The 16429-nt window shown below is 46.3% G+C and overlaps 1 protein-coding gene across 1 annotated transcript in view; it reads right to left on the reverse strand.

Moving 5' to 3' along the window:
* Positions 1 to 12361, reverse strand: part of LOC131259408 (calcium-activated chloride channel regulator 1-like) — a 48025-nt gene extending 35664 nt beyond the window's left edge. The window contains exon 1 of the mRNA XM_058260891.1: positions 12176 to 12361. Coding sequence (XP_058116874.1) covers positions 12176 to 12361 — 186 coding nt within the window. The remainder of the gene's footprint in view (positions 1 to 12175) is intronic.
* Positions 12362 to 16429: the final 4068 nt, after the last annotated feature.

Here is a 16429-nt window from a genome sequence, read left to right on the forward strand (position 1 = left end):
CTTTGCTTGCGGCAATTGTTTTCCAAAGGGCATTTTGTTTGTCTTGTGCCATTTTTGTCTTGTTTATCATGTTGTGTGCATATTTTCAAACAGAAGTGCTAGCGTACCGAACTCCACAACCGTCCAATGCTGATGCTTTGGCTTTAGATACAAAAACGAAAATGTTTCGGGTTAAACGAACGGCAAAAAAGAGCGCCATGATGAACAATATTGTCACGACGTAAAGCCTGTCTCATAGTAAATTGAGCCAAAGAAAGTGCGCTACTGTGGCGCCTCTAGTGGCGTCAGCCGGAAACTAATATTTTTAGTAGTATAAGTGAATAGTAACAATCAAGTTGTGCAACTTTCAGATCTGTACTATTGTTTTTCGCTAAATGCCGTATAATGGAAATTGATCGACCAAAAATAAATCCGCACAAATAACTGGAGCGCCGGTGGAGAGATTGGCAAGGCCTGGAATCCATAATAAAAGCAAAGAAAAATTTACAAGTATTTTTCTTTTGTACAGTTATACATAAGGTTTGTTATAAAAATAGGTTTTTACTTTTTGCGTGTTCATTGTTCTTATAAATTCACGTACTTTTTTTAGCCGATTTTTCGACCTGCCATTATTCCAAGGTTGTCTTGGAGTGGTACTGGGCCAATAAGATCACTTGGTACCAAAACCAAATTTCCCAGAGTTTCACCCCATCGAAAAAATCTGGGCAATCACAAAACTTCGTCTTAGACAAAGTGGTGAAACAGTTACAGATGTTCTTGGCAAAAGGAAGTTAACGGAGGTTGCGAAAACGGTGTCCTATTCCACGACATGGGCGTTAATGCAGGAAAAAAAAACAAAATACGTGAATTTAAAAGAACAGGGAACACGTAAATAGTAAAAACATAGTTTTAAAACAAACCTTACGTAAAACTGTACAAAAGAAAAATACTTGCCATTTTTTTGTTTTTTATTTTAATGGGTTCCTGGTATATTCAATTTGCTCAGTTGCCTTGGTGCTATAGTATTTCGTGCGGATTTATTTTAGGTCGTTCAATTTCCATTATACGGCATTTAGCGAAAAACAATAGTACAGGTCTGAAACTTTAACAACTTCATTGTTACTATTCACTAAAACTACTAAAAATATTAGTTTCAGGCTGATGCTACTAGAGGCGCCACAGTAGCGCGCTTTCTTTGGCTCAATTTACTATGAGACAGGCTTTATAATAACTAAATTGAAGAACAAAAAACATAAATAGCACTCAACTTCCCAAATCCTGGACATGCAAAAAGTAGCAAAGAGAAGCAAAAATACGGGATGAAAAGAGGAAAGAGTAAACCACGTGCAGGAAGTTATTACGGACGAGTTTGGAAGCTGCACTTTATTCCTGACTCAACAACATCCGTAATGCCATCCACTGACATTTGAGGACCCATTGCTCGCTGGTGTAATGTTGTCTGTGTGTCTTGTTTCGTTTTTTGTGAATTTGGTGAAAGTACCGTCCTTCTCTATCTTCCCAACCATCGTTGGGGCTAAGGGTGACAGGGAGGTCTCTTTTATAGCGGTTAGATCTTAAAAGTGCGCGCAAACTTTTTCATTTAAACGTTTTCGTGTCTTCTTCACTTGCCACGCGATGTTCGCGTCCGCTCGCGCCACTTCCTTTCGCCACTGTTCGCCACCCCCTTGGTCCATCCATACAACTTGTTGGCATTTAAACGAAACAAGAAAACCCTTCCGTCACCTTCCCCACGGTATGAACCAACGACCTACGGCTGGAGAAGGGCTCAGTTCCTACAATGGTGGTATTGTACTGAACGACCGAATGCTGCAGATGAGAAGATGTAGCTGCGTTTCATTGCTTCTTCCCAAACGAACGCCGAGTTTGGCGTCTCAGAGATGGTAGGTTCACTCAGGGTCCACACTAACATATATTTCCGTATGACCGGAATCGTGTGCGCGGGTGTGGTAATAAAATGGAAAACTTTTTCCTATCCAAAGATCGATGAGAGTTTAAAAGTTGTAGCACATTGCAGTTAAATAAACTCAACCCGAAGGGAAAGGGTTTTTGTGGGAAGAGTACGGACTTAGGAATCGTAAAAAATTTACATCCAACTCGTTTTCCCGAGCCGCACAAGTGGAACGGTCATCCCTGTTGGATGGGTCGAAGCGCAGTTGCAGTTTAGTTTTAAACATCATCGCGAGGTGCGGGAAAGATAAACCGACCCTCTCTTGGAAAATCGCGTTCGAAGTTCTCGCCTGAGAATCATTATTTCGAACGGCCGCTAACGAGCGGTAGGTCATCCTTTCTGGAGTGCATTCGTGGAGAGCTAGCAACATGCTAATGCCGGGATCGAAGCTTGTCGGTCTTAATTCTCGCGCTTTGCTTCTCTCGGCCGCGAACATAATGAGATTGGGGGCCGGAAGAGTGCATAAAATGAAACTCGATTTACATTGTCATTAGGGGGTTTTGCATTAACGCTTTACAAGAACGGTTTACGAAGCTTTCGTTGGGAAAACCTTGTTTATATTAAACGTACAGAGGAATGAAGGGAGGAAAAATAAATATACTCACTCTGGCCCGTTTTTTGGACGCCCTGGGTTTGTGGCTTAATCCAAAATCCGTGCTGCTTCCTTTGGTTAATTGAAAAACCATCGGAAGGTTTTTTTTCTTGCCGCCTTCTTCACGTAATCTCCCCAGCCTGATGGCTTCGTCATCGTTTGCGCGTATCATCGATACGATTAACATCTTCTTTCCCGTTCACCCTCGCCGAAAGGAAGATCCGATCGAGGCTGATCAGTTTTCCAGCTAAACAAACGTCCAGCATGTAAGGCATGGGAGAATGATTTTGCTGCTCGGACTCGGATACCTTCCCTTGGGTCGGTTCAATCAAAAATCGATTGCCTTTGCGAGGAAAGGGAAGAAGGGCGGTGGAGGGGTAATATCGAAGATGGGTGCCCCAGTGTCTAAGCCATCCGAGATAGAGCTCCCTAAGACTCGTTGAAAGGGGGAGGTAGAAAAAACGATGACCAAACCGGGAAACGAGTGGTGTGCATACACCAGAACGCACGTCTCGTTCGAAGGCAAGATTCCATCAACCGGGTTGTGTGGACGTGATCTAATTTTCCTCTCGCTGATGATGCTGTTTCAGGTGCATCCAAAGCCAACGTAGCACGCCGTCCCCGGCCTGGTTAATCATCGCCAGCCATCAAAGGAAAACAAGCGATGAAGAGCAGCCGAATCGGAGGAAAAATCGATTTCAAAATCATAATTAATACGAATTAAACAGCGATTGGTTAAATGATCAGCATGCTGATGCTGATGATGATGATGATGATGATGACGTTGGTTACGTTGCACGCGAGGTGTGTTGGCGATGATAATTTTCCACTTACCGAAATGTAAAACAAATTTCCACCATTTTCGCAAGCGTGTAGCCCATTCGGGCCCAAACCTCGTTGGGTAAGCTTTGCCGATGCCGGAAAATTAGCCTCTAAATTGGTCCATTTTTCCAACGTGCGGTACGCAATCAAAACGAAACACGCACACAATCGTACTGCTTGAAGATGAAGAAACCGGAGGCTGGAAAGCCTCTATTATTAGTAAATTCCTCCTCTTGGGGAAGCGCTTTAAAATGCAGATTGGCAGATGGTTAGAAGCAGGTTCGGGGTTGTTCAGTAATGAAATTGATAAAATATCGTACTTGGCGAACATCCCACGAGCGACGTATAATCACTTCTGTCCGGAAGTTTAGCTGAAATAGCAGTTTTCCTCAACTCGCTGGAGTTGGCCGCCTTTTGCTCGGTAACATTTTCTCAATTATGGACCATATATAATCATGAATTATCATCCACTCACGGATGAGCAGCGTTGAGACGAGGTTTTCCCTAGCTTGAACAAAACGTATGAAATTTGTATGTTATTTCTGGCCTCCCACCAAACGAGCCATGTCCTCCCATCGTTCCATGGATGTTACGGGTGTTTATGAATCCATCAAATACCAGTAACAGCCTCCTCCAAACAGAGAAGCGTGTGTCGCGTTGGGAAGCTTCTCCACTTCCACTTTCAATTCTCGCCGGTCCAATCGTTCACCGATCGAGACTGACGGGACGTCCCAGCTCAGTCGTTAATCATCCCGCCCGGATCATTGGAGTGGTATTTTTGAGAAAAATAAACGAAATACTATAAAACAAAATGTAGCCAACGAAAAACAATCGAAACCATTCTCAAGGCAGCATCGAAAAAAGAGCTGAATTTATGGGTTCGTTTACCGTCGAGTTTCAAATTTCCCAGAGAGGACCAGGGTGAAGGGTGGCACGAACGGTCCCCATGTTCAGTTGGTTGTGGTGGTAGTGATGTAAAGTGAGCACTTTGCTACGCTTTGCTCAACAAAATGCAAGATGCAACTGTAGCTGCACTGGGCGTGGGTAAACCTTCTCGGCGCAGAAGGGATTGTCTTCGAAGCACGTCTTTCCGGAGGCAAACACAGACGAACGAAGCGTACACCTTCTCAACCGACGACGACGAAGCGACAGTAATTGGAGCATGTAAACGCAATAATTCAGGTATGTGACTTATTGTTTTACCAAACGTGGTATTTACCTTACCGGGCGGGCGTATCCGGAGGGGAGTTTATGCTCCAGAAGACGTCAACTACAATTTCCCGTGGCGGACGATAACGATCTCGGAAAAAGGACGGTATCGCGCGCGCAATCTGATCATCGCCGCACGAAGAAGCTCACGTTTCCGGTGACACGTTATTCGGATGGTCGATTACCGATTTACCTTTTCATGTGTGCGGCTTTGGAGGTTTGAATTTGGAAGTCCGTTAGAATGTGGCATTACGTGAAACTGGTAAAGATGGTTGTTAATAAAAGCGAACAAAGTACGTATTCGGGGGAAATGCGAAAGCCGTTTTAAGAGACGTAAATTGAATCTACTTGAAGATGGTTTGCAATGCGAGCTCACGCGACACAATGAGGTTGGTAGAACTTCCAAAATGGAATGCTAAGGAAAAGGGTGGCGCGGGTTTTCCGGAAAAGGTATTTATCCAGCAGGAACCGAATCGCACGCTCTGTCAAACATCGTCGGTAACCGCCTTCAGAGCGATCGATCGTGATGTCGGATGGAAAGTAACGGAACTTCTGCGCCACAACGCGTGACACATGCTGACATCGCTTAGCTCGGGAGCCAAGCCAGACATCGTGACTTCGGCTTGATGCAATCTTTGGATGCACAGTTTCCCCCTTTCTTTCCCAACCGAGCTCATCTACGATATCGAAGATGATAGATAATTAAACTCTTCGGGCGAAGATGAACGAGGAGGAATGGGCAGTCGTTTCCATTTTTCCACGTGACAGATTGATTCGCCTATGATTGGGCCACGCTGCAGTTCCATCCCAATGGGCACATGAAGAAATCATCTTCTTTGGGGATACATTCCTTCTACGGCCGAGAGGGAAAAAGGAAATCATGTGGATTCAAGATTTTCTCCTATTTTAAGCTCACCTTATCCGAAGGGAAGCGTTTGCCTAGTCTACCTTCCATATCGGGATCCATCGGTTTTGTTCAGAGCTTTACCTTCCCGATCAATCGGTTGTGACTGATAGTGCAATTGGAAAATCGGTGGCGAAGAAAAGAACCGCTCGCGGCTGAAGATGAAGCAAAGCGTACCGGTTTATTTCTTGGCTTCTCTGTCGGTTGGTTTTATCATTTGCCTTTTGTTGATGTTGTTCAACCCTTAAAGGGTTCGAAACCAAAACCCGAAGAACCGGGAAAGGGGCTTACTCGTTTGGGTGGAAAACCTAACCTGCAAATACGTATATTCCCTTTTGGGTATTTGATGTTGAAAGGATTGCTTTTCGTACCTTTGTCCATCCGCTGAAGCGCAACAAATGTGGATTGTAGGATTTTTTCTCGGTCTCTCTCTCTCTATCTCTCTCTCTATCTCTCTCTCTCTCTCTCTCTCTTACTCGCGTACCGTATGGAAAGATTACGTTATATATTTTTTGTACCTTCATTGATGTTTGCCTTGCAGCGCCTGTGTGAGATGATGATTTTCCTGCTACTCCCACATGTGGTAAAGAAAATAGATTCATACACACACCCACTCGTAAAAGGGAAGCTGGTCGAAATTGGAGCGCATGAGGTGGAAAATAGGAAAAGAGGAAATTCAAGCAGCATCCAAAGTCAATTCGCCGAATCGATGTACGCCCACCACTACGGAGCTTTTCGGTTTTCATCCCCAGCTGTGCTGGAAAAGCACTCGAAAAAACATCGGTGTGTTCATGTTTGATTAAATTACGGTGGGTTTTTCCTTCCTTCTTCCTCTCGAGCTTGTTCGATCGGATATATTACCTGAGTTTTCTTTTTTCTATGTGTTTTTTTCTTCTGCCTCTTCTTTTTATGAAACGGTATCGACAACGAAAGCAAAGGATATCGTTCGCCAATGTTAGGATGAGATTTCTTGAGGTAGCATGTGACTCGGGTTGGAGGTGGGATTTCGTGAGCGGGAGAGGGTAGATTGGAGCTTGTTTCGAACAGTTACCCCCACAGACCGCAACCAGATACCTAAAGCACAGATTTGAATAGCACCAGGAAAAGTGATAGGAATCAAGCATTGAAAAAAGTGGAAAAAACACGAGACTTTCCACAACGCCAGACATGACAACAATCTTCCGCAAGAGTGCAACTGTTACTGCTGAGAGGGAAGGAAAAATTAATCAAATATCACAATATGCTTCCAGCTCCCTAGGGGTGGTATCCGACCTCTCCCTTCCCTCCGTTCAGGGTGGTATCATTGGGGCTATCATCATCACCGGAGCTGGCGTGCCTCGTGCTTTTTTTGCTCTCTCCTTTGCACCTTCCCGCCGTGGACGATTGATTTCGCATACTTTCTACCCCGATCGCGCAAGCTTTGGAGCTGCCAAAGACGCCCGAGGACACCAAAGTCGCCCCGACGGAGTGATGGTGTCGAAGAACCGTGCGGAAGAAATCGGATAAATGAAATTCAATCTATGTTTATGCGCGGCACAGTTGTTCGGGCTCCCGGTCTCTTGGGAATGACGATTTTTATTTTTTCTTTGCTCACTTCAGTCGATCCTCTTCCTTTCCTCACCTTTTCCATAATCCATCCATCGAGAGGTGGAGTGTTTTTCCTGTCAAATCATGCCACGGAATGATTGGCTATTTTTCCACCCGAACGGGAATAAAAGTAAAATCAAACGAGATAACATGCCCGGCGAAAGGACCACTCGGCCGGTGTTCGGTGACACGACGGGGATGGCAATAAAAACCAGAAAAAGAAGCGACGTACACCGATCAATTTGATCCATTGCTGTCTTTCATAGTCGACGACGACAACGACAACTTCGGCACAACTCGCGGAGATGAAGAAAGCGAGTCCGATCGGAGGAAAGGAGGTCGTAAAGCCTTAACGCAATTATTATTTTATTTGGCAAGCGATTTCCCGATATCGATAAGTTTATGCTCACGTGGGTGGGTGTTGAGGACAGGCGAACAAAAAGGAAAGAAAGATAGCATAATATCAATAAATCCGGTACTTTCACCCTCAGAAACCATCGTAAGCATTTCGCTACTGGCGTTACGAGTAGCCCCCGCCTCTTGAACCCCTTCCAAATCGGATAGAATATGTGGGCAGATATTCATTTTATGACAGTTTTATGAGTTGCCAAGAGATTCAAGATATTGCTCGCCAACGCGCCAACCCCTTTTAGCTCGGATCCTCTCCTCTTATCCTTTGGACGAGGGAATGGGTTTCGGATGAGGTTAACTTTGCTGTGATAATTTGTTTACTTTGCCAACTAATTAGGTCAAATCCAGCACTGCCTCAAGGACGTAGGCGTTCTTGCTATTCAGCCTAGAATTTGGCGCTGAAACTTCCTGGCACCGAAAATTGGCGAATTTTCTTCCAACGCCAAATTGAAGCTAGCTTTGGGCGGTCCTTCCCCGAAAAGCTCGCCTTTCTCGGAAGGCTTGTGGGATAGGAGGAAGTGGGTGGGAAGTCAGGAGGCACATAATTTCTCACGCTAAATTACACCCCATTGCCCATTAGTCAACAGCTCCACGAGTTAAAACATGGCCCGCGGTGAAAAGCTAGAGCCGTCGTTAAAGTGATTCTTGCAAGTCTGATTTATGGCCACGTCCTGCCGTTACTTTCCGACGCTGAATTTACTTTTGCCTGCCAACTATTTGGTGTGTGTGTATGTGTGGCTTTGTGTGACCGTTTCCGCGCATAAGTTCCACCCCGCGAAACCTTTGAAAATGGGACGGAAAGCACTGCCCAAACATCACACGAATGTCGATTAATTTTCTTGACAGCGTTCCAAAACCACTGCTGGCCTAGACTGAGGAAAAAAGGAGGTCCGTACATAAAACCCATCATTTCAGACAAGTGTGCACCTTACGATTCCAAGTGTGAACTGCGGGCCAAAGGAAAAAAGCTGAAAAAGCGCTCACTAGGAAAAGCATCCTTGAACAGCAAGGACTACAAGAACTTACCAAGAAACCCTTGCTGGCTGGCGTATCCTGAAGCTTACTCATAAATTACAGCTCTAGAACATTGGGGGGCATAAAAAAAACAAACTCTTTGCCTTGAAGTTCTCACAGATCGCTTAGGTGCCTGCCGGTACGAAGTAGAATACCCAAGAAAAAAGGTTCAGATGAAAAAGCTGAATTTAAGACGACATTGCACAACCAATTATCACCGAAAACGAGCACACGCCTCGGGACCGGCATCGTCCCGGCTATACAATGTATGTCTGCGTCGCGTAACCGATCCAGATTCATCGGTTGCACTTAGTGAGGTTCCTTTAGTTTGGAAGACTCCGGTTGGTTTGGATAACGGTTCTGGAAGATTCCACACGCCAGCATCGCAGGAAAGGACAAAAGTGGCCTAGTCAGCGCCAACCAACGCTTTGGAGACGGATGTGCACTGGCGGAGGCAAAACCGGAAGCCGAGAGTCGGTGATTTATTGTGGCACACTCACACACATACTAGGAAGCGGCTTGGAAACCTAGGCCAAGCCACAAAACTCCAAGCCACTCCTGCTAATGGACAGTTCGGGCTTTCTGGTGCACCATTTTCGTGTTCCTTTGTCATCCGTGTGCTCCGTTTCGTTCCATTTGCTTCCGTTCTCCACTGGTGCCACACTTTCACCACCTCCCTTCTCGCCGGCAAAGGTGGTAATTGCCAAAAGAAACATTTAAAGTGTAAGTAAAGTCCATAAAACCCGATGCCGATGATGTCCCGAATGCTGCTGGTGGTGATAATTGTTTCTGCTCCCGTGACTTTTTTCACCTTCAACGACAAAAGCCACAGCGTCCCTCGGTTCGGAAGCACACGAAAGGCAACCTACACTTGCCCTTATGTTTGCCCAATTTTTTCGAAGATCTGGGTGAATCTTCCCGTGTGCCTTTCGTGTGCCGAAAGGAAAAATACGCCCGGTGGTTAGCGGGTCCGCCGGTTCATCGATTTCCCTTGCGATTAACCGTGTAAAATTACAAATCTCGGTTTGGGCGGGGGAGAGGAGAGGGATGGAGAAGAAATGAAGATGAACCTTTTGGTCGCTCGCCCGCCGGGACTGATGGAGCCTCGCTCGTCATTAACCTCGAAAATGTGTTTTCATTATGTTCTGCGAGGCGATGTTTGAGCGTGGCCCCCTTCGGCGGGACGTACCGTAAGCTAATCGGTTTTAATATACGTGCTACGTATGTACGTATGCACATTTGGTCTTCGGTGGGTCCGGAGATTCCAGGGCTCCCAACTCGGCGATGCCAGCTGCGCCACTGATGAGATGATGCTACCGGATGAGCCATTGGGGAAAGGGGCGGAGGGACCATATGGGTCCATAATCGCGGATCGTGTACAGCGTGTGTTCTCACATGGACAGTACTTAAAAATCTGGCCAAAACCCTGAGAACGGTGGTTTTTAGTGCGACTCCTCTTCGAAGCCGTTTTCCTCTTCGACCGGCTTTGGTTCGAGTGTTTAGCCGAAATCTTTTGACTATACTTACTCTAACGATCGGTCGGGAAAATAGGGCAACCTAAAGCTGTACTAGTCCAGCACCTTTTCACCATCACCCGTGTTGCTAAATTGCCGTATGTTTCGGATGAACCACGACGACACCTCGAACCGAGCGAGGGAGTGTGAGGAGAGAGGCGCAAATGGAAATTCCACCCACGGAGTAATCCAAGCGCTTCCAATGGTGATCTATCTTCGACGGTTCTAGCGCACACATCCCGGACCACGGACGAGAAAAGGTTGACCGAAAAAAGGGCGTACAAATCAATTACACATGTGATACTTCAAAGCCGAAATCAATCAGGCCGGGGGTGGGCTTGTGGCAGATTTTTTGGATTTTCTCCAGCCTCTCCTCTTTTTCTACTGCTCCACCACCTTCGCTGGTTTTCAATTTCGAGCAGCCCTTTTTACAAGACCGCCACGATGATGGAATGGCCGCGTGACACGATATTGGGTGAGCTTTTTTGGGATGGGAAGCTTTTTCCCTCTGTTGCGAGGTGATGGATGGCACGTTGATTGGAGGATGAAGTTTAGAATGTAATGGAATCTGGGCACGGACGGCAGGTTGGAAAGGATTCTGGTGGGTGTTTTTTGTTGTCGGCATTATTATTTTGACCAGCCTCGTCACAGGGCCTGAAGCATCGGTTGTTTGAAGTTTAATTTTGATGTAGTTCCGATAAATCATGCCATCATGCGATGCGGCTCGATGATCCATTAAAACTCTTTTCCATGCCAATGGTGGAGGGAGAGGAATCTAAAAAATAAATCGACCAACAGATGCCCAACGCACCACGTGCTGCTCTGTTGACGATGAGTGAGGCGGAAAAACACACACCCAAAAATTGGCGCGCTTTGGAATGTCATCTGGACGCGCTTGTTCGGACATGGTTGAGCAATTACCAATGTTGGTGCAGCGAACCGTGACTTTGATGCGGGATGCATTCAGACAGATCTAAACAAATTAGAAAATCACCTCCACTTACGCGTATTTTGTAGAATTGTTCTCGATCCTAATGTTTTGTAATGCTCGGGCTTAGGCTTTTCACTTTATTTTTAATAATGGAGAAATTTTATGTTTGAACTCGTAGTTCAAACAAACTCGTAGAATTGGTTTTGACAGTGACATTAATAAAACATTTGGATGGCAAAGTCAATCGAATCCGCACTTTGTTCACCAGAGAATCGAAACGTTGGAAAATGTAAACCATTTTCCAATGTTTGCATATCACAGAAAACCCATCTCATCCATAATGAAACGCAGATGCTCGATCGTAAAATGGTTGCGATTAATTTATAAAGCGTTTCTAAAAAATTGAAAACCCTTTTGCTACATCGGCACTCAAAATCAAACAGTCGTAACGGAAAACCAAACGGAAAAAGGGAATATAAAAGGAGTCCAATGGAGCACGGCTTGGCGATATTGGAACGATATACACGAACAACGGCACTACCACTATCGTTAAATATTAAATTGGGTCGTAAAACAAAAGGTCAGATATGGCGAAGGTCCTGCACGGTGGAAGGATTGGGACTCCGTTGGCGCAGAAAAAAAAGCAACCAAACCAAACACTACCAGGAATCAAAGCACCGGAAAGCCTGATGCTGCCATGGTATAGCGCTTCCGGGCGTGTTCCAGTGCCATACACGTGCTTTTCACCTTGCCTTGGGCTTAGCGTCACACCGAAAGTGGGCCTCGTGCCGGTCCCAGACTCCAATGATGGCCACCTGCCCGCGGTTCGTTGGTATCACATTTCCGTTCGACCGAGCAACGCATTCACTCGTGTCACGCGCCCATCCCACACGGAAGGTTGGGTGGAATGTGTGACGAACTGGGACGGAAGGGACACTCATTCCTCCGAAAGGTGGCCGGATCACGCTCGCGGCACCATATGCGACGAGTCGGACCCCGGGACATAAATCTACGTTGTAAGATAAATGACTGTTTACATTTTTAGTGCAGTCCGTCTAGCAGAAGTGCCGGAAAACGCCGGGTCTCCACGTGAGATGTCCCGGTGGAATGGGTGGCGCCTCCACGGGGTGGGATTTTTAATGTACAAAAAAACTGGAAAACTGCAGCTTTTCTTATTGTTCTCAACGACTTTATGGTGCTTAAATCCACCTAAAAGAAAGACATAGTCTCTCTGTTGACTTACCTCTAGATTCTGCAGTATCGTTTGGCAGTTGTCCACCGGCACGTTATCCCTGATCTCGATGACAACGTTTTTGTACGCCGACTTTTCCACCGTGATCGATGATGCACCGTTGGCAAGCGGCACACCGAGGCCCAACATGGCCGCCACGAGCAGCAGCGGAAGCGGAAAAGCTAATGTTCTAACCATCATTTTGGTTTTTATGTATTCGTTTTTCATTTTGTTGCGGAATTTGTTTTCCCCAGCAAGCGAACCGTCGCTAGGAGCAACTAGGGGGTTCGGGGGGGTTCGGGTTTTTCGACGAAGAAAATTTCACTTATACTCCAGACGTTCAGAAGGAAAACTCACGTGGCGTAGGAGTTACGCGACCAGACACCACCCTCTGCTATTGTTGGGTTTTGGTTGCGTGTACTTTGAACTTTGAACTCCACACATACACATCGACACAGAACGGGGTAGAAAACAGGATAACGAAGGCTAGCGTTGGTTACCCATCGTCTTCGCGAAAATACAAACGGTAGGGGTTTATTTTTTCCACAGCGCGTTTTAAAGAGGTAAAACTCGATTAGCACTTGCACTCTCTCACACCCGTTTAAGACTTTTAGCCACCCAGCACACTGACCCCTTGCACACCCCCACTGGGTAAAAGCACCTGACTCTCACTTATATAACTCGACTCGGGACAGGGAACCTTCCTCAAACGGGGGTCACCCTACGTTTTCACGACGTCTAAATCGATCAGCTCCGGCTCGGCGCGGCCTCGGGAAGGAGGCTCCGTAGTCATGGAAACAATGGTACACTTGCACCGGCCAAACAAACCGATCCGACACACTTCATCGAGTCGCGTGTTGATCGATTTCGTCGACGGTTTTTCCTTGGCTCGGTTCGACCTAAGAGCGACCTAGTCGTCTTTGCACGTCTTCGACCTTTTTAGGAAGTGGAAACTAAAAAAACACAACACAACACAAAACCACGGATTCTTACGTGGTCGCGGTACGCACTGGACTGGAGACTCTTGTTGGCAGGTGAATTCGCGGTTTTTTTTCTTCTGGGGTTTCGTACTGAATTTCAACAACCGCTTAATAAAAACGCTGCAAAACACACACGCGGAAGTTATAAGTGTTTCAACGCACCTGTTCGGCCAAACACAGGCCAACGTACACACACCGGTTCGTGGCCGGAAAATGGACAATTTTTCACATGCACGGCGTACAATACTGCCGGCGTAGAATATGATACACCACCACTTAGAAGCTTTCGATTCGTATGTTCGACCGGGTGATGGGCGAGGTTATCTTCACCAGCATTGGGGCGGTTCTGCGCGCCGCATTGTAGTCAGAACTAGGGTTGGTAGGGTTGCACAACACGAGGGCGTCACGGAATGGCAACAGAACCGGGGAGCATCACTTGCCAGCCAGCGACGAACCTTTATTTATGTTTTACTTTACTTTTTTCCACCGCATACAGGTTGTTCGGTCGGCGCCGTTTGTCTACGTTGCGGTGGGCTCGGGGTAACGCTTGAACGATCAAACTTCCGCCCGTTACGAGGCGAGGTCGGGCGTTCAGAACACTATGGTATTCGTTGTTTGGGTCGCTTCAGAACATACACGTCGCTCACGCAAGCTCTTCAGTATACTGATATCTACGTACTTTCGTTTTACTTTGTAATTGGCTTAGAACACTTCCACTAAATCTGGACAATTTTTCGCACAGTACGACAAAGTTTCACGTTCCACACTTGACTTGAGTTTACGTTTCCTCGAGCACGTTGTTTGCGCGTCCTCCAAACAAGATCGTTTTGTGTGCCAACGCGACGCACATGCACCCTCGCCAACGGTTCGAAACAAACTGACATTCAGCATCGCATCTCGTGCCTTCGGAGCAACGACGGCGGCTGCCGCGAACCGGTAGGTTCACCAGTCGTCGTTTGACGGTCTTCGAACCGGTAATTCATCCTGCTTCGGATTTGTTCGGGAAAACGGGTGTGATTCATCCGAACCCTCCGGCAGAAGGGATCATTTTAAATGAACTGAAATTCAAATTATTTTTTTTAGTTATTAGAAATTGGGGTCGTTTCAGTTTCAGTCTAAAATTTTCATTTAAAACATAAAAATGAATTAATTTTTACATACATAATTCAGATTTGTCAACAATTTATCAACTAAATAACCCAACTGATCCATTGTGCAAAGTTCGAGCCAAGGCTGATTAAAGTAAAAATTTGTCACCGCTTTTAAAGTCATACAAACAATTGCGTCGATCAGAATCAGGCACTAGTTGCGCTGGGGTGTAAAACGAGGAAATTGTTCATAAAATAAACAAACCTCCAGACGCACCCAGATGCGCACAAACACATGGAGAAAACAATAAAGACACTCTCATCCCTCCCGAGAGGCGCCGATAAGGAAACTGTTTTATGGTGTCATTTCGAACAGCTCAGCATTAATGCTCGAGCTTGCTAGCGTTTGCAATAAAAAACGCCATCGCGCTTAAGTCGACAGCGTCCAACCTCTTCCTGTCCTTCCCTTTAGCGGGCGAAAGTCACTGGTTGGCCGAACGCCACACCTTACGCGGGTGGCGGCTTAAATATTTCATGCTGGACCGGTAAAAAGCGAAAAAAACATGAAGAATGCGGCTGGCTTCGATGAGTTTTTTATGATCGGCATTCTTAGACAGATTCCCGGCCACTTGCCAAGATTGTTTCGCCTAATCCTACGCCGGGGTTTACTTCATTAACCGGAATGGAGTGCGCGGAGGAGGGCATTAGCTTCAGCGAGCATAAGCATCATTATGCACGAGAACGAAATCTGGCCTCCATCTCTCCGAAACCCCGGGCGGATGCAGTGAAACGTAAACCATTCTTTAAGAACCTTTAGCTCGACGATTAACACCTACACAAATGGAGGAGCCCGTTTCGGAAAATGATTACAATGGCTTTTAAACACCGATTTCCTTTTGCTTAGTTGTCTTGTTTTGAAACACAATGTGTCGATCGTTCCGACGACACACAAATGTTGTACTTCTTTACCTTCCTCGTTGAACAAAAACTTCAATGAACGTCTTAACATTACCTTGCCCGTGCTTGTTATGATTTTCCATAGCGTTGCCTATTTGTAGTGACACCAATTAATGTACCACCAATTGTTAACACACGTTCTTGGGGAATTTCAAACATGGCAGCATTAATGCATGATTGCCGCAACGTACAACGACGTGTCGTTGTTTAATGAAGCCACTTGTAGATTTATTTTCTCTAATCGCTTAAGAAAATGTTGATTTATTGAAAATGCTGTTCCGTTGCTCCACTTGCGAACCCGGGCTCAGGTTTCCGTTCGGAATCAAAACAGCCAAAGGATGTTTCCGTCCGATGTTTGGAGTGCGTTTCGCTCGAGTGAACGTTTTCAAACAAGCAATAGTAGAACAGTCAACAACAACTCCGCTAGCACCAGGTCCATCTTCCTGCCAGACAGGGGACGGATGGCTCCAATTCCTTCGTATGTATGTATGCAGATGCGGTTTGCGTTCTCAAAACATCGACTACCGGAAGGTAAATGCGGGGTTTTCGGAGTGGAAAGGAAAGTCGACGATCGGCCAAACCACCGTGACCGAGCAGAAGCGGTTAGCGAATTTTTGCATCAATTGCCGACGTAGAGATGGAACCGAGGCAGCGTTTCATAAATGGTTCAACACAGTTGAACCACGGGCATTACTTTTCGTCTAGCTCAATGCATTTTTCCTTTGCCCACGCGGAGAGTGGGGGTTTTCCGTTCTTCTCGTGTTGGGTGTGTTTGGAAAATAAAATGCTACACCGTCGCCGCTGCTTACATGCACCACATTTTCATCACCCCGTTGCGGTTCGGGGTACGGTTGCATCCGTTTGCATTCATACAAACAAACCCGCCCGGCATCCAACCGGGGACCACGTGGTGAAGCCGGTCGAGATGCAACCGGATGCCGGAATGGTCAGCATCCATCCATCCTCTTTCCCTTGGACTCTCTCTTTCGTGCAATTTGTGGCACTTGCTTGGCCGCGACTGTATCGGATGCGAAGAATGTTGCCCACGCTTAGTGTTTTGTCTGGAGGGTGTGTGTGTGTGTGTGAGGGGACTTACGACAAATGAGAGGGTGAAACGATTCTTCTCGGTGGCGGAATCCGGCCTTCGCCATGGAGAAGGGTGGCTTCCTTGTGGGAGAGCAGCACCCATAAACATCGGGCCCGTCAGCACATGAAATAGAATATTGCACCAGAACACCGAC

This window comes from Anopheles coustani, chromosome 3, assembly GCF_943734705.1.
Source record: "Anopheles coustani chromosome 3, idAnoCousDA_361_x.2, whole genome shotgun sequence".
NCBI classification, from domain to species: domain Eukaryota; kingdom Metazoa; phylum Arthropoda; class Insecta; order Diptera; family Culicidae; genus Anopheles; species Anopheles coustani.